The sequence below is a fragment of the Ceratosolen solmsi genome, unplaced genomic scaffold, assembly GCF_000503995.2.
Source record: "Ceratosolen solmsi marchali unplaced genomic scaffold, CerSol_1.0 scaffold13, whole genome shotgun sequence".
Lineage (NCBI taxonomy): Eukaryota > Metazoa > Arthropoda > Insecta > Hymenoptera > Agaonidae > Ceratosolen > Ceratosolen solmsi.
In genome coordinates this window covers 8,659,392-8,683,210 of record NW_011948418.1, presented here as the reverse complement: position 1 = coordinate 8,683,210, position 23,819 = coordinate 8,659,392, and the positions used below count along the sequence as shown (strand labels likewise).

The window sequence follows — 23,819 nt, the reverse complement described above, 5'->3', positions numbered from 1 at the left end:
GTTTTGCAGTCACGTGCTCGGGTAGGGAAAAATGAGATACGATGCATTCCCCGCGCTCCCTACGTCGTCTAATCAGTATGACAAAAGGTAATCCAGCTTTTACGAACTAAGAGAAAGTCATTTACCGAGGCACGTATTAAGGCACCCCCGTGGGACATCCTCAATCATGACTCGATGTATCCCGCCCACCCCCCGCCAACCAACCAACCAACCGCCAACCCTCCATCCCACCCTCTGTCATCGACAAAATAAACTCTCTCTCACCGACATCGTGATCCTGGGCTGCATGCGCGATGTCGAGCAGTCGTCGCATCTGCCTCTTCCTGACGTGCGCCTGCGCGCTACACGCAGCCAAGGCAGTCAGGGCGAACTCATAGTCGGTCGGCGGCTCGTGATGCAGCAGTGTCCCGATGAGGTCGTGGCCGTGGAATTGCCGCGGATCCATGCACATGGCGTTAAGGGCGAGACTATAGCGGGCCAACCTGACCGGCGAGCTCCCCATTTCCCGGTGTCTGCGCAGAGCCAAACGCCAATTTAGGTCGTCTTACACAAAGCTCCGGATGTTATCGCATTACTTAAAAAGGATACAACTCATCCCCAGACATCTCCATCTTATAGTAACAGCCGTACTTTTTAGTTCCTTTAAGCCTGTACTTTCGGGCGAATTGCTCGCGTGGCATTAACCATTAGACTTAAACTACCGGGACTTAGGGACATAATCAAATATTAATTTCCCCGGCATTAGGCGACCCGTAAAAGCCTTAGGATCTCCGTTTGATAAGCACGAAGCAACGGTTACTTCAACAAGCATAACTTCAAACACATCCGACTGTTTTATTATATTCTTAAAATATCTTCGCTCACTTATTAAAATAAATTACATCGACGAAGCTCAGGTTGAGAAATTGCGACTACTGATATATTTAAGATTTAAAATTGTTTCAAATTAAGGCCATTATATTATGGAATTCCATTAAAAATAAAAATCTTAAATAAAATACAAGATCGCCGGTATTATAAATCACGTCATTGTTCAATGCTTTTATATAAAATGATTTACGTACGAGTACACATAGGAATCGAGGAGTATTGTAATTAAAAGAAGAGTAAATCCATTTGAAGAAAGATTAGATTTTGTCCGTATGCTCCTGTCATCCGTATTTATGTATAATGAAAGCCTTTAGGGAAAGTATCGATGTGTCCTTTAACAAATCAAATTGCGGTATTTAAAAAAGTTATCACGTCTTTAATTAGATATATTCAGCTGAAAAAATACTCTCATGTGTACATAAAAAGGCTGATTATTATACAAATATTAAATTTCTTATAAAATCAAAAAAAAAAAAAAAAAAAAAATAGATTATTTAGAAAATCTTGTACTTTGTATATCAATTCTTTATGCAATTTGCAGCGTTCCGCGGTAAATTAAAAAGATTACATAGATACAAAGATTTAGAAAGAAATTAAAAAATTACAAATACAAATTCAAATCAGAAACAAACAAAAGCCATATTAAACACTTAACAGATATTTAGGATATAACCCACTTTAAAATATCTTTAAAAATTAAGTAGCGTTATTATAATTATTAGTTAAAGATTTATTTTAATTTTAGGAAATATACAATTTAATCTTTTAAAGCATATTTATGTAAGATAGACTATTATTTGAATTTTGTTCGACATCAATGTAATTTCAAGAGTTACAATACAACTTCACTAAAATCTATCGAAGATGGAAAGAATTGTTCGGTCTTGATATTAAAATGTAATTTATTATTATGGTTACAAACATTACTATCTATACTATTATTAAGTATAAAAATTGTTTCATTTTCAAATGCTTTTTCAAAAAGCAATTATGCTCTACCACTCAGCAAATATAATTAAACAATAAAACATAAATTTCAAAGTTTTACGTATTCACTATGTTCGTTAAACATTTTCCAACATCCTTTCTAGTCGGAATATATGCTATTTAATGTAATTAAGGTTGTTTAAATAACGTGAGTTTATTTTTAAAATAATGTTTTAATTTAAGTTTTCTTTTTGTTTTGTTTTTTTTTTTTTTTTTTTTTTTTGTTTTTTTTTTTTAATATTGTACGATAAAAAATTATTCTCACATTTACGGAAAAGCCTATTTTCAATGTTCGAGGAGCAATAAATCGCACATTTGCATAGCTCTCTTTTTTTGTAGTGGCTAGCGAGTAATTAAACGAATGCTTTTATATCGTAACAAACAATAAACAAATTAATGTGAATGCCACGGTGATTTCGCATTCAATTTCAACAAGTACAATGAAACTTTATAAAAGCGAATTCAAGGTAGTGGTAAAAGTTTGGTAAAATACATTACAATTCATTATGAGACGGAGAATCGACAGTTTAAATTACGAAATACTTTATCGTACAGAAATTCGCAGGCCGTAAAATAGAATTGAGCAATTTTGGAAAATTTAGAATCTTCCGAGTTCTATAAGTCAGGAGTGATTGAAACTGTCGAACAGTTGCCCAATGTAAGAGCGAAATCAAAGATCAGAACGAATAATAAATTAAATTAGAAAAAAATGTATTATCAGATTGCCATTTAAAAGGGAGTATATGTATATGCGTGCGTGTGTGTGTGTGTGTGTGTGTATGTAATAAGTATAAATAAAATGGGATGATTGTTCCATCAACCTTAAACACAAGTAGCTTCGCATACCACCAAATTTCTTCCCCTTACTTCATTATATTTATCATAGTAGTGCAAATTAATAATTCTCCAAGCTTGTCAGATGCATTATAAAATAATAATCCGATTGTGAAAATCTTGCCAAATCCTCAGAGTCAATAATTTTCTAACACTTGGATGTGAATAGAATTTGTCCGAGGCTCATTGAGAAGTTCATTTTCCTTACCTCCACAACAGCATGACGATTTCCAGCTCCATCTGCTTGGTGCTGAGCTGCATCTCGAGGTCGACGGATGGCGGAATGTCGTCGTCGCGTGACAGGTTGGCGAGCCTAAGCGCCAAGAGGACGCGCTGGGTGTCCTCGGCCCAGCCGGCGTCCTTGTCCCTCTGACTCCATAGCCAGGAAATTGCGCGATCTAGTATCGTCGTCGCCTCGGGTCGCTTCGGCTCACTAGATCCCTCGGCACCTGATGCCCCGGATCGTTACATTTATTCTCGTATTCTCGTATTAGCATTCGTTGCGTGGCGGGCTGCCGGGACACGACATTTTCCAGAAGGCCGAGAAAATGGGGTCGGTAGCAAGGGCTTAGCTCTTCCTTTTTTCTTCCCTTTCATTCGTTCTTTTAATTACTTTAACAGAAATAGCTAAACGACTTTGGTTCGATCGGAATTCGCCCTGTCAAATACAAATGCCGAACTTTCTGTAATCGTGATTTACTTTCGAACGGAAGTTTTTACCTTCTGAGTTAAAGTTTATTTAAGTAGGTAATAAAATATATTATGCTCCTGTGATTCAAAGATGAGTCGGAGTGATGAAGTAATATCGTCGTTGGAGAAAATATTGCACAAAAAATTTGTTTAATTTAGCCAAAAGTCATTTCAGCGACATGGCCTAAGGTGTTTTAAAAATTTTTAAAATTTCATACGCCGGACGAATTTCGATCTAATAGGCAATGTAACTGAAAAAAATACGATGATAAATATTGGAAAAGCATCGCCAGTTTTTAAGTTGGCATTTTTTTTTTTTTTTTTTTTCTTGAAATTGCAACTGAAATAAGGTAGTTAGTTGGGCGTTGAAAATGTCGCGATAAATAAGTTAATTCGTGATTTTAAGTAATGAATATCTAAAATATGATAGGATACTGCGATATAAACAATTGATATAATTTAGAATAACGAAGATTTTTTAATGCGAAAAATACGACGAGAAGAGAAATTTCATATTTGCAAAATTTATTTATACGCGACTTGAAGATACTTTAAAAATCTTTGCAACAAAAACTTTTTTTGATCAAATTGATACAAATTGATTATTGTTTTTTTTTTTTTTTTTTTTTTGTTCAATTATTCATCAATTTTATAAATTCCACTATCTATTCTAAATTCACTTTCCTTATGTAGTTTAGTGTGCCGGACAACGCTGACAGATTCTTTCAAGATGTTTGAATAAAATGTATTTTATTAATTATGGTATTTTAATCATTTTTGTTTCCCAGCTACTATTGTTGCTAAAATAAAGCATATATTTTTACTCGTATATCATATAGAGAAGAAATACATTAGCTTTAGAGCTTATGATACGTGAAAAGAAAAGTTAGAAATTTACGGCGAGTTAAAAATATGTTTACACAATAATTGTTTAGCCCCGATTCTAATATTTTTTATTAATCCAATTCCTATATTTCACCCTTACTTTTAGTCTCATTGACTGATGGATAAAATTTAAAAAAAAAAAGAAAAGAAAAAAACGCGTTGTGAAACATTAGGCAAATCTTTTACTGCCACGAGCTCTTAGTGTACACGACTCATTGACATTATTCAATAAAGGCTGATGGCAAAAAACATAAGAGACGGGATAAAACTTGAAATGCGGGTAATGCAAGATACTTTGTTTAACTAAACAATTATTATAATAATAATGATACCATAATCGTTAGATTTAGCAAATCTAAAGTTTTAATCCTCTTTACAAAAATCAATGACAAGTGATTTTGAAAATGTAGGCGCAGTCGTAGCGCTAATGAAACAAACGTATTACCGAATTCATTTCGATATTTTAACTCTTCGCGTGATAATGATTAAAATAAATCGCGACCAATGATAATAATTCCTATTCCAGCGTATGTTTATAAATTTTTGTTTGTCGCCCTGGTATCGCGCGACTGTTTCTCAATGCCAAGGGAAAGGGCAACAGTGTAGTACCGTGGAGGGGCGACGAAATATCGCCTAACATCGAAAACAGAAATAGAACAACGTGTAGCAATTGTTGGGAGGTTCAATAAAGCTCGACTTGTAGCTCTTAAGCACGGATAGTGTGGACAAATTTTTTAATGCGCATAAATTTTCACGTTACGGAGATATAATCTTTCATCGCCGATCGTTCCCTCTCCTTACTAGATTATCCAAGACGGGAGGAAGCGGTCCCAAGGATCCGCATCCTGCGCTAAACAGTAAAAACCGAGCTTTAATAGCGTTAAATATCGGATACAAGAGAGGGTGGCAGTGACCACGATTACACGCAAATTCGAACCACTAATGAGTCGTAAAATAGACGCGCATCGAACGTTCCCCGATACTTATTATTTTTAATGATCGCACGTGCTGCCACATCTCCTTCCCATTCCCAGCCTGCAATCAGCTTTTTAATATCACCTTTTTTTCTCCATCTGGCGCGTCCTCGTTCTCGAGAGCCCAACCCACCCACCCCACTCCCATCCCCGAGCGAAAAATACCGTCCTCCTTTTCCTCTCTCTCTCTCTCTCTCTCTCTCTCTCTCTCTCTCTCTCAGCGAGGGACGCGCTCATAGCGCCTACCTACGACATATTTCCAGAGCGCGACAACGGTTTACCCATCGACTTGCCTCTCAACTTCTGCAACGCGTTCGTTAATTAATCGCAAGATTATTTTGCACGTCGAATGTCGGATCAAATTCCACTGTCAGAATCGTGTCGAGAGTCAATTTAAAATGCGATCCGCGCGCTCGCGATACACAAAATCCATAGGCAAGTTATTTCGCTTGAGTGCGAGATCCACGTAATAAGCGTTCGGGCAACGTGAAAAGTTTCGCCACAGCGCATCATTAAACGTAATATTACTTTATTAATGATAATGTAATGTGTTGTTTCACTCTTTCGCTTTTTCGATGTTAAAGATGCTATTTTGGCGAGCGCTTAATGTTTAGTCGCTCGACGTCCCGGATCGCTCATTCTATTATAAGTTGAAAATATATTTTCGCGCACGGCAGCATCTACGCTATTTCTAAGCAGGCGGCGAGTGGTGCAAATTCTTTTTCCACGAGGGGGAAATATTACTCGACTGCTCCGCGCGCAGACAACAATGAGTATGCGAGAGGCCAGAAAATCGATAAAAACGAAAATAAAAAAAAAAAAATAAAAAATAAAAAAGAAAGATAAAAAAAGAATGAAAGAGAGAGAGAGAGAGAGAGAGAGAGAAATGAAAAGAAAAAAAGATACCTCTTACATATTCTAGAGCGCGGGTGATAAATATTTTTTACCAAAGCGAGAGGGAAAGAAATTGAAGCTTACAAATAATAGAGTAAAAAGTTAGCTCCCTTGGTGGCTTCGAGGCGAGGAGCAAGACTTTTTCTTAATATTTATCTTCAATTCGCAGAATGGGTCCTGCATATACGATACACTTCCCATCGAGCTTATCAGCCTATATACGTCCGAACAAGATACGAGCGTCCAAACAAGATAATAAAATAATAAACGACCATTATTATGTTTGCCGTAATGAAAATCGTCGCAGGGTCGATAAGGTGACGCTATTATTTTCTTGTTAGCCCCGATTCCGGGAGATCGATAAGCGAATAAACGTCCCGCGTTTAGGCTGCCCTCGACCGGCGCCAAGAATCGTCAACAACGGTCAGCGCAAACGCTCGCAGCGCCGCTTTTCACGCATTTCCATATAAAAAGCGCGCCAACGCTCGCAAGCTCGACATATTGCGAGCGTATAGCGTCCCTTGCGCGATTAGTGCACTCACCCTGAGCGAAGATGCAAATCCAGATGCCAAGGAGAAGGAGCTGGGTCACAGCCGCCATATTTGCTCTGCCCCACATTCTGCTGGGCATTGGGCTGGGGTGGACGGGCGGGCGAACGGGCATTAATTAGCTGCTCATTAATGATGTGTCCCGCTCGATGATCCGGGGGGGCTCCGATCGACTCGCCGGCTCTTTTATTTAATCGCCTCACCTTACTCTCCTCTTCAACCTGTCAAATAGGCTCATATCAACGGCCAACTACCATAAGCCCCGACGACGTTGGCAAATTTCCTCCCTTTACAAAACCACGGATTTCTTACGTAATAATAGCCTGGCTGGCTCTCGCGATTGCTAATGGCGTAAAATCGTGACAGGATACGTGCCAGTTTACTAGGGCACGTCCGTTCGCGCGCGCACACACACACACACACACACTCGCGCGCGCGCGCATATATATATATATATATATATATATATATATATATCCACATCATTCGTCCTTTTATCCGTAGCTCGGTCCTGCGGGTGAGTAGGGTAGCGCTCGACGCGGGCAATGTATCGCGTCACCTTTGTCGCATTAGGGGCGCGTGACATTTGATAATCGACGATTAAAAGCCAATTAGTCCTTGTGAATTTTAAATGATAAGAAAGTTCGATGTTGGCCCAACGATTGCTAAAGGGGGACAAATTGTGACGTACTCTCGAGCACCAGCTAAGCTATTTCTCTAGAGATAAATAAACCATGCAAATAACATGGGTACATGCACGTGAAAAAGAAGCTGGAAGGATAATAATCTTCTTGCGGGACTGAAGAATTTTTAAGACTCGAAAGGATTTGGACAGCCCATGTTTCCTGGCAACCGATTCTCATAACACTTGCCTCTCGTCTGTTACACAAAATTTGCTCGATAATCGCTAGTTACGGCTATCGCATCAATAAACAAAATCTTACACTTCGCTTCTATATCGCAAAGCATTATATCTCTCGTATAAACTCGGTGCCTCGCAACACCACCTACACTCACAGCCGCACAGTGCTTTGCAATGGTCGTTAATTAAGTTGCGCCAAATTTTGTACATACAAGCTATTATCTAGGACATGGGGATGAATTTCAGTAATTATTGCTTCATAAATACAACGACCGAAAATATTAAATTGACATTGCCAATGCTTTATTCAGCTGCCTTAAATATAACCACATCGTTTAACATTTTAATATAGCCGCGATCCAATAATTCATCTTATCGGCGAGATTCATTAATAAATGTCGATCACGTATGCGATAATCTAATCGTACGGGGAGAAAGAAATTCATCTTTTTTACGTTACTATAAAGGCACGAAAACTACATAAAGTTAATAGAAATATTTTAAAGCTCCAGGCACCGTTCGCTATCGTATTGACAATTACCTGTGTGCAGGTGTATCACCGCTGTCCCGGGGATGAGCTCGAAGAGAAGTCCGCCGACGAGTTCGCGTTGCCCCGTTCGAATGAACGCGCTTAAAGGGAGGCGCGGAATTTCGCCCGATTTTGGCTGCGTGCGCAAACTCCCACCCCACCCCACCCCACCCCACTACCGCTACCGCTGCTGCTGCTGCTGCTGTGGCCACCGCCGTCCTTATCGTCCTCGCCCCCCACCCCCCCCCCCCCGCGCAAACCTCCTTCGCTAATGATTATCGCGCATTCGTGACTGTGATCGATATTTAAGGGATGGAGCACGGGAATCGATGCCGACCCCGTCCCTTCACCTGTGCATCTGCCACAGCCGCATATTCCCGCCACCCCCTAGCCAGCCGCCCGACCGTCGACGGCTCCCCGCAGTACAATCGATGCCAAAGTCTCGCCCTTCCTTCCGACCCGCGCTATCCCAACGCAATCTAACCTACACGGCCGCGGGGAGCGAGGCAAGCGAGGGTGGCTGGAGAACGGCATTGGAGGGGATTATTTTGTGGGGTAACCGGCTATACTCACGCGGAGCCTCTGTCTCGTGTGGCGCTAGCGACGGAGCCTCGGTGTCCTCCCGCTGGATTCGTCTCGACAGGACTAACGGGACGAGTAACAACAAACTTCGAAGACCGCCCCCACCGGGTGCGCGCGCGCACCCTGGACTGGCCGTTGACGTCGACCTCGTGCGGCTATCCCCACCGATGTGCCTACGGTGCCGCGGACGTGGGGCTTTTGCCCGTGGCCCGTCGATCCGGGGCCGCTTTCTCCCCTACTCCCTCCAACATGCCTCTCTCCTTCGTGAGCTCGACATTTTATTGTCCGATTCTTACGAATACCAATGAAATAATACTGACACTGGAACTCGATCGTTCTCTACGGATTAGCGAACGCTCAAATTTTTCGATCTTTCGATACGCACGATAATCTTTATACGCATTGTATCTGCTAATTATTTTCTTCATTAATATAAGAAAAATGAAGAGATAAAAGAAAAGATGAAGGAAAAGCTTCGACAAACACATACAAATATGTTTACTAGTTATTTACAATGAAACTCGATATCGCCAATATCTTTAATGTTACAATGCTGCGGCAGAGAAAAGACCGTGGAGAGTATAATGTGATTTTTCAAATTTATCTCCCGGTAATGTTATTCTTAATATCTTTATAACTTATAATTTTTATAATTTAATAGTAAACGCGCATCCCTAAATTTCACTTTAAAAGGCTTTTATTGTTTCACGTAAATGGGGGAGAACTAAAGAGAAGTTCGAGCAAACAATTTACCTATGATAAGGGAAGAAAAGACCGACTGGAAATAAATTCAATAACATAAATATCTACTAATTTTATTTTTATCAAAATTAGCTGCGATTAAAAAAAAAAAAGAAAAAAAAAACATTTTTAATCTTCGATAAAGATAAAATTGTAATAATCATGAATAATGATAATACTATTTCAAATCGACATTAAATTATATAAGTACAATATTATATAGTATTTGTTCGATAAATTGTACAATGAAATATATATTTGTAAGATCATAACGTTCATGATATACCTCCATTCTCATATCACTGTCACTGTTTATAATTTTATAATTTTGTTTGGTATAATGTTGTTTAACATGAAAATTGAAACAATGGACTCGCATGAGTCATGCATGCCCTTATGAGAATGAAAAATGTAGGGTATGTGGAGATGAAATTTTCGAAAAGCCTCAACCAAGTAAAATACAAAAGAGAATGGAAAGAAGTCGATGCCTAAACGAGATACGCCGTAGTACAAAAGTTTTTACTCCCTTGCAAAAATCAACTTTTTTCGTCTCTACGTTAATATATATATATATATATATATATATAAAGCGAATGAAAGTTTATTTTTATTATAATATTATTAATGTACGATGTTATTAACGGCTGTAATTAATTTACTTTAAAATTACACGTAAAACATTATGTCTTATACAAAACCATATATATCTCGAAAAATCAATGCTACTGTAAAACACTATTCATGCCAAAGTTTATACTAGAATTCCTGGAGATTGTAATTGAGTCATACTGCAGAGGGTCATTATTATTGTCAGCTATTGCGTGTTTTATTTTTATTTTATACTTTTTATCACTGGACAAGCCTACAAATGAATACCATTAGTCAATAAATCAACAGAATTTAAATTGAAATTTAAGTATTAGTATAATAAGCTTTGAAAAATTCTATAATTTTGAAAGCAGGTCTTGATGGTAAACCAAAATAACGTTTTCAAAGTACATATCACACGAGCGAAGTTTGAACGAATGATTTACATTTAAAATTTAATTATTATTTAAATACAAATTCATTTATACTGCAGGCTATATTATTTTTTATAAGATCTGGCAACAATTAATAATTTTAAACATTTTACTTAATTATGTATGCCATAATGACCATAAAGATTACGATAATAATAATAATAATAATAGCAGTAGTAATAATATAATGATTTATTATTATTTAATCAGATGTAAAATTAGTTTTTGCAAATTATCAAATTGTTAATAATTATTGTCGCTATTATTATTATACTTATTACATATATATACATAAAAATCAAAATAAATAATATATAAATATATATTACATATATATATATATATATATATATATATATATATATATATATATATATATATGTAAATAAATAAAAGAATATCCACGATTTTCATTTGATTTTAATGTTTTAGCATCGATGTCGTTATCATTACAGTCTCGTGTTAATTAAACAAAAATTTTAAAATACTTCGTATTAAATGTGTGTTTCTGTTTAATTTTTTTTTAAATATAAATAAAAGTTTAAGTTGAATGTGAAAATGAGTAACTTGGAAGTAAATATATCAACTCCGTTCGTGTTTAATTTTCAATAATATTCAGGTAGCCATCAATTGAAAATAACAAGTTCTATATTTTACAGATCCAATATTGACAATAAGCCATTCCATAAAAAATTATTACAATTTGTAAAAATATATTGGAAGACCCTAATCATTATTATTTGGCCATTGGTGCTTATTCCCGTGCTGATTACTTACGATTCTCCGGTAATAATTAAAAACTTATTGTTTAAATGATTCTTACTTATTTATATTAATTAACATAATTAATAAGAATTAAAACATAAAGAATTAATCTATGTATATATATATATATATATATATATATATATATATTTTAGTAATATTATATATATATATATATATATATATATATACATTTATATAAAATATTGTAGCGAAAATGGGATGAAAAAATATTTAAAAGAAGATTTTTAAAAATTTAATATTTATTACTATTTGAACTGAGAGTAAATTAAACTACTAATTTCATCTAATGGAGTATATAAGAGCAAATCTTGACTACTAATAATGTAAATTTATGAAAAAATATAATAGAAAACTTACTTTGTAAGTAACTTATACTTTTATAATACGCTTTTAATTAAATATTTATAAAATTTAATTTTACGGTAAATCTAGAGTAATAACTGTCGATTTTTAAATTGACTCTGATCCTTCTGTCAATATTTTAAACCTTTCTTTTTTATAATACAAATAAATAATAATGACAATATTATTAAATTATAAGAATCGTAATAAATAATTAATAACAATAATCATTGTTGATGTAGAAATTAAATAAAATGAGAAAAACAGTTAAAATTAAAATTATTAATGGCAAATTATGTACGCAAACTCCAAATAAAGCACTCTAAATAGATGATAAAGAATTTATTCATTAATAGATATTTTTTTAAATATAATATACGTAAGATTATTCCTAAACTGAAATCATCCTAACAATTACAAAGCAGCGTTACTCAAATGTTTGTCATCATCTGAATAATTAAGACATTTAAATCTCTCTCAACGCTTAACATAAACATAAATAAAGCGATTTCACGATCTCTTTCTACCGGTCATTGCCTTCGACTCAATATGCTCCGTAATTAGAATATCAGCATTGCAAGCGCCACTGAGAAGTTTAATTATTATCGATCCTCGCAACAGGAGATGAGATGCGGAATCGTTATACTACTAATGGCCATGTTCTGGGTAACGGAAGCCCTGCCGATGGGCATCACCTCCCTGATACCATTGGTCCTCTTCCCAGCCCTCAACGTTCTCAGCAGCCAAGAGACTTGCATCTGCTACATGAACGACACGATAATGGTGTTCTTCGGTGGGCTTGTCGTCGCCATCGCCATCGAGAACTCAAAACTTCATATGCGCATCGCCCTGGGAGTGATGAAGTTTGTCGGCTGCAGCCATAGGAGACTTCTCGCCGGCCTCCTCGTAGTCACAACTCTGCTCGGCATGTGGATATCGAACAGTGCCTGTACCGCCTTGATGGTACCCATCATCTTTACCGTTCTGCAAGAGCTGGAAAAGGTCCAGAATTTTTTATCCTCGTCACTTTTATTTTCTTTACATTGCATTGCATGCCGTCGGAGCTCGGCTTTAAAAATCTAGATCCGGACACCTGACGTAAGATTGCCATTTCATCACCCTTCCGGCGACGGACTTTTTATATTAAAATATGAAACATTCGTGCCCTTTAATAAGAACTCGATTAACTAATTATTACATGGAATGAGAGAACATTAGCAATATTAATTATATGCATAAGGCAATTAATAAAATTCCCTCAATTGTAAGTAAAATATCAACTACTGATATTTCAAGTTCTAACGTCACAATAATAGTACAATATTTTTCTTTTAAAAATAGTACATTTAGTGAAAGCCCACTGTAAAAATCTCAATAATTCAAACAAACTTTCGACCCATTATTATATTAATTACATTAAGATTCACATCACTTTTAATAAGCAAGTCGTAATTACTTTGTAAAATTATTCTTAGTTAAATAAATAATGCGTTACGTGATATTGAAGCGAAACAAATTTTTAATCGATCCCTTTAAATAATTCTAACGATACAAATTGCATATTTCGTATTGCAGGAAGGTTTAACAAAAGTCTTCATCGTAAAAGAAAATTCCGATGATCCAGAAAAGTATGAATTAACGATTATTCTAACTTGATTGTTTTTTTTTTTTTTTTTTTTTTTTTTTTTTTTTGTCATTTTATTAACTAAATTTCAATAATACAGTGACAAACGTCCGTCGAAGATAACGAAAGCTTACCTCCTCGCTACTGCGTATTCGGCGACCTTTGGTGGTACGACGACCTTGGTTGGTACTGGTACCAACTTGACCTTCAAGGGTATATTCGAAACCTTTTTCCCGCGGTACGATGGCATCAGTTTTACCCGGTGGATGATATTCGGCACGCCACAGGCTATCGTTCAAATATTCATCACCTACTTATACATGCTCACCATATACATGGGATTGTTTAGGCCAAATAGCAAGGACGCCCAGGAAGCAAGGATAGGCATCGAGGGCCAATATATCGCTAATCGAGTCAGCCAAACCTACTTCTCCTTTAATCCTTAACTATTATAAGATTGAATATGTTAACCGTCGGATAAATGAAAAAATATCCCTCTAATATATTAATACCGAAATTTAGAAAGAAAGAAAGAAAGAAAGAAAGAAAGAAAGAAAGAAAGAAAGAACGAACGATAGAACGAAAGAAAGAAAGAAAGAAAGAAAGAAAGATTCTCTCGACAATAAACACATAATACAGAGATTATTTTATCGTATTGTCTCTATTAATCCATTTTAAAAGTTTTGGCCGAACTGAAACGTAATTACTTAAAGCTTAATAATGCTAGAAATAATTTTCCAATCTTATTGAGGGCGCATTATTCAATTTCGTTATGTTGTTAAATGTCATATACGATAAATCGCAGAATATACATAGAGGTGGAAATAACTTTTCGAAGAAAATATTTACTTGATTATCGGTTCGATTCTTTACTGACATACAACTTATACAAAATATTCACTACTTACCACTTGCTTGCCGAATAAAAAATACCCGATTTGTTCATCGACTATAATTAAAAATACGAGGTCTCGTATTTCTTTTTAATTTTCCGAGCACTTTTATGTAGCACTCTTTTCTTATTTAACAAGTTCCTTGTCCCTTTAGTACTGTACAAATAATTGATTAGGATTTTAATTTTCAAAGTTATACGCTATTTTTATTTTTTTTTTCTGTCTTCGAACTAACAATTTAAACATAAATTCAAAATAAAGTGTCTATGAACGCACTTTATGGGTAAACAATTGTATTTTTAAATTATTTCAAAACATTTTTATATTCAATGTATTCAATTTTTATTCATTGCGATGTATAATAGTTATTGATTTATACTGTAATTTTCTGAAAATTAAAGACAAAAATGTAATAACTATGAAAAATGATTGGATAAACATATTAATCATTGTAAATAAAAATTGACAGGTCATCGAGGAGAAGTACAATAGTTTAGGAAAAATGAGTTGGCACGAACATGCGGTGAGCTTTTTATTCTTTTTATGCGCATTACTCTGGTTCTTTCGAAAGCCCGGATTCATAATGGGTTGGTCAGATTTAATAGACAATACGTAAGATTTTTCATCTACGAAACACCTAGCGAGCATCTCATGGTACGAATAATCCATATTATTTAATCACAGAACAATCAAGGACTCAGCACCCGTGTTGTTAATTGTGATTCTCATGTTCGTGGTGCCGAAGGAGCCAAGATTTCTCAATGCCTTCCATAAAGATGGTAAATATTCCCAATAGTAATAGTACAGTAATAGTAGAGTAATAGTAATGAAATAATAATAAAGTAACAGCAAATTCAAGAAGAACGTATGTATGATAAATAAAATAAGCTTATTTTTAAATTAAGAGTCATATTGTAATCGAAAATAAAAAGTTAAATCTAGGTAATCGGAGCATAGATTTTCTATAAATAAGAAATTATTGTTACTATCACTGGTTTTACACAAACGACTCTCTACGTAAAGACAAATAATTGTCATGTATAATTTACAAGTTATAATTGACATAAAACTACGGAATTCTTAATATATATATATATATATATATATATATATATATGTATGTATGTATGTATATATGTATGAAATATTGAAATATTGATTTCTATAGGGTTTCAATATCAATTAAAATCAAAATGTATTTAATAGAATAAGTTATTCAATCTTAATAAACTCTGTTTCTTAATCAATACAAACGATTATAAAATTTATAAAATAATTTTTTATAAAATCTTAAACCTATAGTATTTCTTATTTTATTCTAGCAAATAAGAGACCTATAACATCGTCTGAGGGCTTAATTACATGGAAAATGATTGAATCAAAAATGCCATGGAGTTTAATGTTTTTACTTGGTAGCGGTTTTGCTATATCCAAAGGTAGCAATACATCTTGCCTTGCAAAAAAAGTAGGACAATTATTAATTCCACTGAAGAATTATCCACCAATTCTGGTCTTATTTTTAACTTTACTTTTCATAAGTAGCATCACAGAATTCACATCTAACATTGGAATTGCAAATATAGTGCTACCCGTTATAGCTCAAATGGTAAATATTTTCCTTACATTGAAAAATACGATTTTAATGCATCTGGTGTTTAAAAAAATTTTGCCCTTTAAAATACAAATTTTAAAATTAATACTTGAAATCAGTAATTCATAAGCTTAGCCTACATACTGTACTTTATAATATTAAAAAGACACTGTTTTATTAATATACTGTTTGCTTTATTCAGAGTGTATCAATCAAAATAGATCCGCTGTATTTGATGATCCCATCGACTATCATATGTTCGTATGCATTTCGTTTACCATTTGGTACACCACCAAATGCTATTGTTACCATGGCAGGACATATACCAGTAACGAATCTTATGTTCACTGGATGTGGTTCAACTATTTACAGTCTCATTGTTCTAATAATAATGTTTCCAACTTATGGTGTATATATATATAAAATAAGTGGTTTTCCAGATTGGGCTAATCCAGAAATGGACCCAATTAAAAATATGCACTGTTAATATGTAATTAAAATATTGTATTATGTTAATCAGTGATCTTAGTTTAATTAAGCAAATTTATTTTTTATATACTTTGTAACTCGTTAAAAAAAAAAATAAATAAAAAAAAAAAACAATATAAAATTTTGTAAAGTAACATAGTTCCTAATGAATAAACGTTCACAATATTGTATTTAATAAAGATTGTTTTTACAAACAAAAAATAGCCTTGATTCAATGATTTATAACACTTAAAATTATACTGACAATGATAGGAAATCTATTGTCTTAAGAAGATATTTATTATTTTTTATCCTCACAGAGGATAATTCTGCAATACCTGTTAAAGGTAATCATAGTCTTCAATCTCCATTATAGACTATAAAAAATGAAATAAAAAACATTTTCATAGATAAAAAAATAGTTGATCATCATTCGTTATTTTTATCATGTATCTCAGTGACTCCACTGTATCTTTTCACTTTCACTGTATCATGTCACTTCACTTAACGATTACATTTAACATATATGTTTGTTTTCTGACTTTATTCCTGGTGAATTTGGTTCTATCTTCTTAGGACTTGAATTAATCTCCTGCTGCTCTAATCTACGATGGCGAAGCATTGTTGATAATACTCCATTAAAACTAGCAGTTTTTTTCTTAGCACTACCTTTGGGTGTACTTTCTCCAACTCTTCGAACCGGTAACCTTGGAGAAGACATTTCATCCATAAAATCAAAATCTGACTTTTCTTTTGGCCTGAAATATATATATTTGTATTATAAAATATACTTATTCTAAAATACAATAATGAATTGACAAAACATAATTGTATTAACAATGAAATTAATTAAACTTGAAAATATGCATAATTTATATAATTACAAAATTTGTCTACAATAATTATACACCAATTCATTATAAACTAATTATATCTAATTTATTACATAACTAAATAATACATATCTACTATCATGGAAAAAACATTTTTAATTTTAGTATTATTTTTGTCGTCATATTTAGTTAATCAGTTGCAAAAATGTCTTACTTATACTCGTTTAATAGATCCTGCTGATGATTATTCATAGTTACAGGAGACGGTTCACGCCTTCCTGGACACTTCCATTCGAGTTCTAAGACTCGATCATTGTTTTCTAAACCTTCTATAAGAGACACTATATCCTCCGCGCTATGAATCCAGCCATTCTAGATTAATATAAAATCATTTTTTTGAGTAAAATCTTATTGTGCACTCGACAACAAGCCTTTCTCTGATAATTATACATGAATTTCTGTTACTTTACCTTTGGGTCAACCTCATACTTTTCATCATCAGAACATTCAACAGCCCAATCCTCTTCGCTTTTATCCATTTCATATAATTAATTTTATTTTTGTTACAATAATTTTTAATATAATTACTTCTATTAATTTAAAGTTTACAAAATCAAACGACTCACATTTTGTGGTTATGTTTAAAAGTATGCAATCATACTTCTTGGCGCTTACGAATAAATTTTATCAACTCTCAGTAAAACAGTTTTATAAAAGAATTTTCAAAACATTGATATACAAATTGATACGATCTATTTAAAATTAACGATATTCTTAATATATCAATAATTTGACAATAATGCGATATAAAAGCTATTATATGTTACACGGTTGATTGTTTATAATTTAACTTGATGTTGTAAAAATTAATTGATTTTCTTTCAAAACATGAATCAAATAGATCTTTTTATTATCTATATTTTATAATTTCATTAATAAAGTTATAAATTAAGTCAAATTATAATTAATTACAAATAGAACAAACACCTTCTGTCTTATGAAGTTAAAATAATATTTTAAAGTATTATTTGACTGCATTTACAAAATGCATAACCTAGAAAATATAACTACTTAATTAACATTATAATGATAAAGATGACATACTTATGAAAATAAAAGATATACTTTTGATAAATAATAGAAAAAGATAAAGATAATGAATGCATGATGGATTGCACGACAGTGGAAAATAGGAGACTAATTCAAAGGTAAAGAAGGTTGCGTTATCGGCTCCTTAACCATTAAAATATATTTTTAGAATTATTGTACATATTATAGATTGACCGCCGCTAGCAGATTGCTTAAATGCATAGAATTACGAGAGATTTAACACGGAAATGAATAGAGATTTTTGGAAAATAGAGAAGGTCTTAAAGAGTGAGTTGCATTTAAGTTTTAACAACGGAAAGGTTAACGAATAAAAATGTTCGCCAAAAGGAATTAGATTTACGTCACGCAACAAGATTTCGAACTTCTTCCATTGCCATTTCTATCTATTTATTACATTTTTATATGTCTTCTTCAATTTATTTGTTACTTCGCATACAAATTTTGTGTTGACATTTGTCTGTTCATTATTGCTATTAATAAAAAAATTATTTGTATAAAAGTTAAGATTAAATCTCACTATACATATTTTTCCAATAAAAAATTTAATAATGTATTTTTTATTGAAAAATCATTGAATTTTATTGAGAAAATATTTTAAAACTTGAGCAAATCTGTAAATATAAGGAACATTTTCAAACTAAAAATTTAAATTTTGTAGTAAATTTTTAAAATTTTACTAATATCAAGTAACAAATATATTAAAAAAGTTAAATTGTTTTCATTATTCAAGGTATATGTGCACACGCGCATGCAGGCGCACACACGCACGCACGCACACACACACACACACACACACACACACACGAAAGTAAATATTAATAAAATATACGTGACCACAAAAGCAATTGAATTCGCATGTAATACAAAAATTATTTTGTCATTCAGCACTTACTATTGAGGAAGAAACTAATGACGAACAAAAAAGTAAGAGTTGCGTCAACTGGAATCACTTACCTGATGTTCTTCTTGAAGAAATATTTGCTTTTCTGACAATGAAAGAACGATATAATGCTTCTCTTGTATGTAGAAACTGGTACTGGGCTTTTAAGTTCCCATATGTTTGGTCCACATTTACTGTAACAGATTCGACTTTAATGAGACGAAAATATAATTATTATAGTGGCTGGCATCATGTTGTAGATCACATGAGAATTATAATTTGCTTAAACAATGTCGGGAAGCATATTAGGTCTCTGATATTTGAACCAATGATGAATTCACATAATTTCTATGATTTTATGAATATGATATTTCGGTATTATAAAATACAAGAATTATATACCGAACCTTTGGAACATAAAACTCATATTCACAAATTAAAACTTACTTCGCCTCGTGACAGAATTTATAAAAACAATTCTGATGTCATGACGCTTTATGGAACTGGAATAAAATTTTTTGAAACAGTTATAAAGCTCATTGGTTGCTTCTGTAATATGAAATGTTTAGAACTAATAGACTTCATGATGAATAGTGAAGAAGCAATACATATAATGGATAAAATTTGCAAATGTAATAGACAAACTTTGTCAAAACTGATATTAATAAATGCAACTAGATGTCCTTGTCCTATTACACATTTTGCAGTTTTTAAAAACTTACATGTAAATATTTTATGTCTTTATATTTTAATCTTAATATTTACCATTAATTCTTCAATTAAATGTTTCTAGAGCCATGTGAAATGGTTCAAGTTAAAATAATTCTTAAAATATTCAAAAATACACTAATTAATTATTTTGCTTTAGACATAAAAATAGAATTTTAAATTTTCAAAAATATTACGTTAATAAATTTTTTTTTCTTTTGAAATAAATTAATATACAATCAAAAATTTTTTTCAGACACTAGTTATTAGCCCACAAAATCTTAGCGAAACTGTGCTTGCAGAGTTGGGCTGTATAAGATTACGACATCTTCATATTCTACAAAATCATTACAGCATTAAAGAATTATCCTTGAATTTGGTAAGAATCTGTATAAAAATATTAATGAAAAAAAGGTTTTCCCTTCACATATATTAATTGATTACCAACAACTTTAAAATACGTCATTTTTAAAGGTATTTTTAATTTATATAAATTACAAATTTGAACTGCATTTAATGTTTTAAATTAAAAATGATAGTTATAGTGAATTTTCATTAGGCTTAATATCATTTTATATTGCTAAACGGATCAAATAATTATTTCGACAGTTAATCACAGTATTTACACTTTATAGGATAAATTATTACAAATATATAAACATTGTGTGTTAACTTTAAAAAAGTGAATGTAACTCTAATTCTTATACTTCTTAATGCAACTGAAATTCATATTGTTCAAAATGTTTGTTATTATAAACCAATTAAATATTTTGAATATATAATCTACATTGTATACTTGGATATATATATATATATATATATATATCGGAAGCGAAAATATTACTAAGAACCAATAGAATGTTTTTTAAAGAATTTTATTTATATAGAGATATATTTAATGAGTTTATATTTTAAATGATTTAATTTATCTTATTTATATTTATAAATAATTTTATTGTAAAAATTTATTTCAGCCCAATAATGTCTCCTGGAAGAAATTGAAACAAAATAATCCAAAATTAAAAATTCATCTTGAAATTGAGAGTCGAAAAAAATCAGATGTGATACTAAATATAAATGAACATGAAATTCCTTTTCACAGTATAGTTTTAGATAATCCAAACACACAAGTATTTAAGCAATACTACATACGAATTATTTAATATAAAAATTAAATGAATTTTAGCATTTACATTTTTTTGTCAGGTATTATGGACAACAATTTTAAATCACGCGATGAACTTTGGAAGAACATTACATGTTTATGCCTTAAAAGGATTAACAGTGCATTATTTAGAAAAAGTATTTGCCAAGAGAATAGATGAAACTATTGTAAAATTCTGCAAATTGTGTCCTAATCTTCATACATTGGTAGAATTTTATATATGTATTTATAATACATGCATGTATATATGTTTGTTATTGAATTTTGTAAATCGACTAACCGCTAGTGTATTTATCAATTATAATTTATTATTTTTATTTATCTACTAACAAAGAAATAATGAAATGTTTAAAAAACATTTTAATGTGCGCGTGTTTATGTACTTGCCTTTCTCTGCGCAACTATTTATTTTCTAATTGTATTCAGAATTGACACTATGAATGTATCAGCTGTGATTATGTCAAGGTTAAACTACATTTAAGATAAAAACTTAACATTACTGTTTACTTGTATTTACCTTTATACTGACCACCATCCAGTTTAAAGTACTAAATTTAAAGTATTTTAGTAAGTCCTTGTCTAATTTCTCTACAGATGATCCGCTACAAGCTTTCAACCGCCACACTTTTAGAAATTGTTTCTACCGCAAAATCGTTGCGATTCTTATATGTGCGGCGTAATGTCATTCTGAAGAAATTCGATGCAGATTGGTTGAGCGTTAGTGACTGGTCGCCAGAACATTGCAAGTGGATAAAAGAAAACTGCAAAACTTATGAAAAAACTGAGCAAGAAATTTCAAGAATATTAGGATACCGATGGCGTATGCTTTCTGAAAAAGAATTTGCAAAACAAACAATAAGGTTGTACGTATAAAAAAAATCATCATCAACAATCTTATTTTTGTATGGCATTATTTTCTGCTATTACTAAAACTTTATTTTAACTTAATTTGATTACTAGAATCCAAATGTGTACTTAATGCGTTTCTTAAATGCTTTTATGTGTAAAAAATATGTTTTACTCGTAAAGTATTTCATGTTTATGAAATACAACTTTTTTTTATTATTTTTTTAGACTATAATTAAAAAAATGATTCTAATCTCTTTTTAAAAATTAATTTCGTTTGGCTTATCGACATAATGAAGCAATTGTTGAACAATTTATACCAATGTTTTTCAATTCCTTTATTTTATCTTAATATTCATAAATATACATGCCATACGAGATTATTGCAAAAAGTAATTGTCGTTAAAAATTTAAATGAACACGATTATGTAAATCCTAATGATAGTATAGCTTGCATTACGTGACATTATGACGCATTTTAATAGACGATGACGGAGAGGAAAATAATAACAACTTTCTACTGTTTATTGAATGTATTACATGTATTTGATATTGTTTTATTTGATAATTTCATACACGAATTCGAGACTTAATAAATACAGAACAATGTAAATATCAACATCAATTTGTTGATTAAAAAAGAAAAATAAATTTGCTCAATCTGAATAATTTAACAAAACTTCCGACAATACATAAGAAAATGTAATTTACCTATCTAATGATCGAAAATTGTGATTCATTTTTTTATTTAATATATTTACAATTAAATGTACACGTTTAAATGTATGTTGAGTTTACAAAAGTAGTAAATTGATATTATAATGCTAGATATTTTTTTTCTCTTTCTTTCTTATAGGAAACGAAAATGTTGCCATTCGTCCCCAGTCATTTGTAAACAGATACAATTTAACATCGTGGTAATAATAATAATCATAACAAATTTCGAATATCAAGAATAAAAATTAACAAGACCGTATTTCTTGTTTAATATTTCAATAAATAAAATGTTATACAGTTTCACTGCGTCATCTCAGACAAAAAAAAAAATTAGAAAAAAAAAAATTTTTTTTAATTAGACGAAAATTATTACCGAGAGAACATTACATTGCCAGAGCAGCCGAACGCTTATCTCGAACTTTATTCCTTTGAATTGTACGGGCCTTGAACGCTGCAGCATTCATTAGAGTCTGTAAAGAAATTATTAAAAATATTCAATTACCTTAATAACTCGAAAACTAATAATTTTTATTTAAAATTATTAATACGGTTACGAGTTGCATGCCCCCTCCCGCCCACACCCGTCATCTTAATTAAAAAAAAAACAAAAAAAAAACAAAAAAAAAACAAACAAAAAGAAAAAAATAACACTAACAGATTGTCAAAATTTACATTAATTAAATGCTATGAGACGTTATAATTGGTAAACTCAGTCATGCGTGCACTAGTAAATATTAAAAAATCGCGGATACTCATAGAATAATCATATCATGACTAAATTTCTTTTGAATTTCCTCAATGGATGATTAAAAAATGACTTTATAACATATTGCTGTTTACAATAGTCGACAACGACACCCTTTTCACACAATGTGCGACGACGAGTGACAATAAGGATAAGACATATAATAGAATGCCCCGTACCCTTTCCAATTTGGTAGTTTTTTGCGAGACTCCAACGGGCGCGATCACTCGATTGCCAAGGTGGAAGATTTCGCGCAGCAATTGATTTTCAGCTAAATGTATATTAATTCCTGGACCAAGTAATCGACAGCAGGCATTATATTGAGTGCGCGAGCACCAGCCCTCGAGGAGTAGCGTTTCTTTCCCAAATCTGATGTTTGTCTCGGGAACGACATCTTCCTACAGCAAGAAATTCAAAGAAGCATTAAGATTGTCTTATTACTATTATTGTCTTATTATAATAAGACTGTTGTTGTTGTTGTTGTTGTTGTTGTTGTTATTATTATTATTATTATTATTTGATATAGCTAAGGAATAATAGAAAGTAGTGAGGCTGCAGCTTACTTCGATATATCGCAAAATGTCGCGAAAGCTGGCACGCTGCTGTTTGCGATCCTTCTTAGCCCGGTACTTGTTGGAGTCGGTGGCCAGGTCTTTAAGGATGTCGATTAGATCGAGCGCCCATTCCTGC

The 23,819-nt window shown here is 32.4% G+C and overlaps 5 protein-coding genes across 5 annotated transcripts in view; 2 read left to right on the top strand and 3 right to left on the bottom strand.

Moving 5' to 3' along the window:
• The window catches only part of LOC105360259 (uncharacterized protein CG3556), a 13,363-nt gene extending 4,644 nt beyond the window's left edge, over positions 1–8,719 (bottom strand). Inside the window, exons 1-4 of the mRNA XM_011497111.1 lie at positions 8,647–8,719; positions 6,677–6,903; positions 2,900–3,140; positions 265–512 (exon numbers count right to left, since the gene is read on the bottom strand). Coding sequence (XP_011495413.1) covers positions 265–512; positions 2,900–3,140; positions 6,677–6,797 — 610 coding nt within the window. The 5' untranslated portion in view covers positions 6,798–6,903; positions 8,647–8,719. The remainder of the gene's footprint in view (positions 1–264; positions 513–2,899; positions 3,141–6,676; positions 6,904–8,646) is intronic.
• Positions 8,720–11,114: 2,395 nt separating this feature from the next.
• On the top strand, positions 11,115–16,180 carry LOC105360258 (protein I'm not dead yet; the record flags this gene model as incomplete). Its single annotated transcript, XM_011497110.1, has 8 exons — positions 11,115–11,204; positions 12,171–12,551; positions 13,125–13,177; positions 13,274–13,586; positions 14,536–14,678; positions 14,751–14,845; positions 15,389–15,672; positions 15,860–16,180. Coding segments are annotated over 8 exons (1,644 nt in total), but the record flags the coding sequence as incomplete, so codon positions are not given.
• Positions 16,181–16,261: 81 nt separating this feature from the next.
• Pa1 (PTIP binding protein Pa1) lies at positions 16,262–17,655 on the bottom strand. Its single transcript, XM_011497108.1, has 3 exons — positions 17,429–17,655; positions 17,173–17,330; positions 16,262–16,883 (listed from the first exon to the last, which is right to left on the bottom strand). The coding sequence occupies exons 1-3, from the start codon at positions 17,495–17,497 to the stop codon at positions 16,643–16,645; spliced, it is 468 nt and encodes a 155-aa protein (XP_011495410.1). The 5' UTR covers positions 17,498–17,655; the 3' UTR covers positions 16,262–16,642.
• Positions 17,656–18,982: 1,327 nt separating this feature from the next.
• Positions 18,983–21,826, top strand: LOC105360257 (uncharacterized). Its single transcript, XM_011497109.1, has 6 exons — positions 18,983–19,101; positions 19,189–19,672; positions 19,913–20,035; positions 20,631–20,786; positions 20,863–21,027; positions 21,416–21,826. The coding sequence occupies exons 1-6, from the start codon at positions 19,061–19,063 to the stop codon at positions 21,692–21,694; spliced, it is 1,248 nt and encodes a 415-aa protein (XP_011495411.1). The 5' UTR covers positions 18,983–19,060; the 3' UTR covers positions 21,695–21,826.
• Positions 21,827–22,185: 359 nt separating this feature from the next.
• The window catches only part of LOC105360255 (Interferon-related developmental regulator 1), a 6,542-nt gene continuing 4,908 nt past the window's right edge, over positions 22,186–23,819 (bottom strand). Inside the window, 3 exon segments of the mRNA XM_011497107.1 lie at positions 22,186–22,854; positions 23,309–23,527; positions 23,693–23,819. The exon segment at positions 23,693–23,819 is cut by the window's right edge and continues 23 nt beyond it. Of these exon segments, the coding sequence (XP_011495409.1) occupies positions 22,768–22,854; positions 23,309–23,527; positions 23,693–23,819 (433 nt within the window). The 3' untranslated portion in view covers positions 22,186–22,767.

Excerpts from the sequence above, each read along its gene's own strand:
- Pa1 (XM_011497108.1), bottom strand. The coding sequence starts at position 17,497 with ATGGATAAAAGCGAAGAGGATTGGGCTGTTGAATGTTCTGATGATGAA. Across the intron at positions 17,331-17,428 it reads AGTATGAGGTTGACCCAAAG|AATGGCTGGATTCATAGCGC; the intron begins GTAAAGTAACAG and ends ATATTAATCTAG. Across the intron at positions 16,884-17,172 it reads GATCTATTAAACGAGTATAA|GCCAAAAGAAAAGTCAGATT; the intron begins GTAAGACATTTT and ends TATATATTTCAG.
- LOC105360257 (XM_011497109.1), top strand. The coding sequence starts at position 19,061 with ATGAAAGAACGATATAATGCTTCTCTTGTATGTAGAAACTG. Across the intron at positions 19,673-19,912 it reads CAGTTTTTAAAAACTTACAT|ACACTAGTTATTAGCCCACA; the intron begins GTAAATATTTTA and ends AATTTTTTTCAG. Across the intron at positions 20,036-20,630 it reads AAGAATTATCCTTGAATTTG|CCCAATAATGTCTCCTGGAA; the intron begins GTAAGAATCTGT and ends AATTTATTTCAG.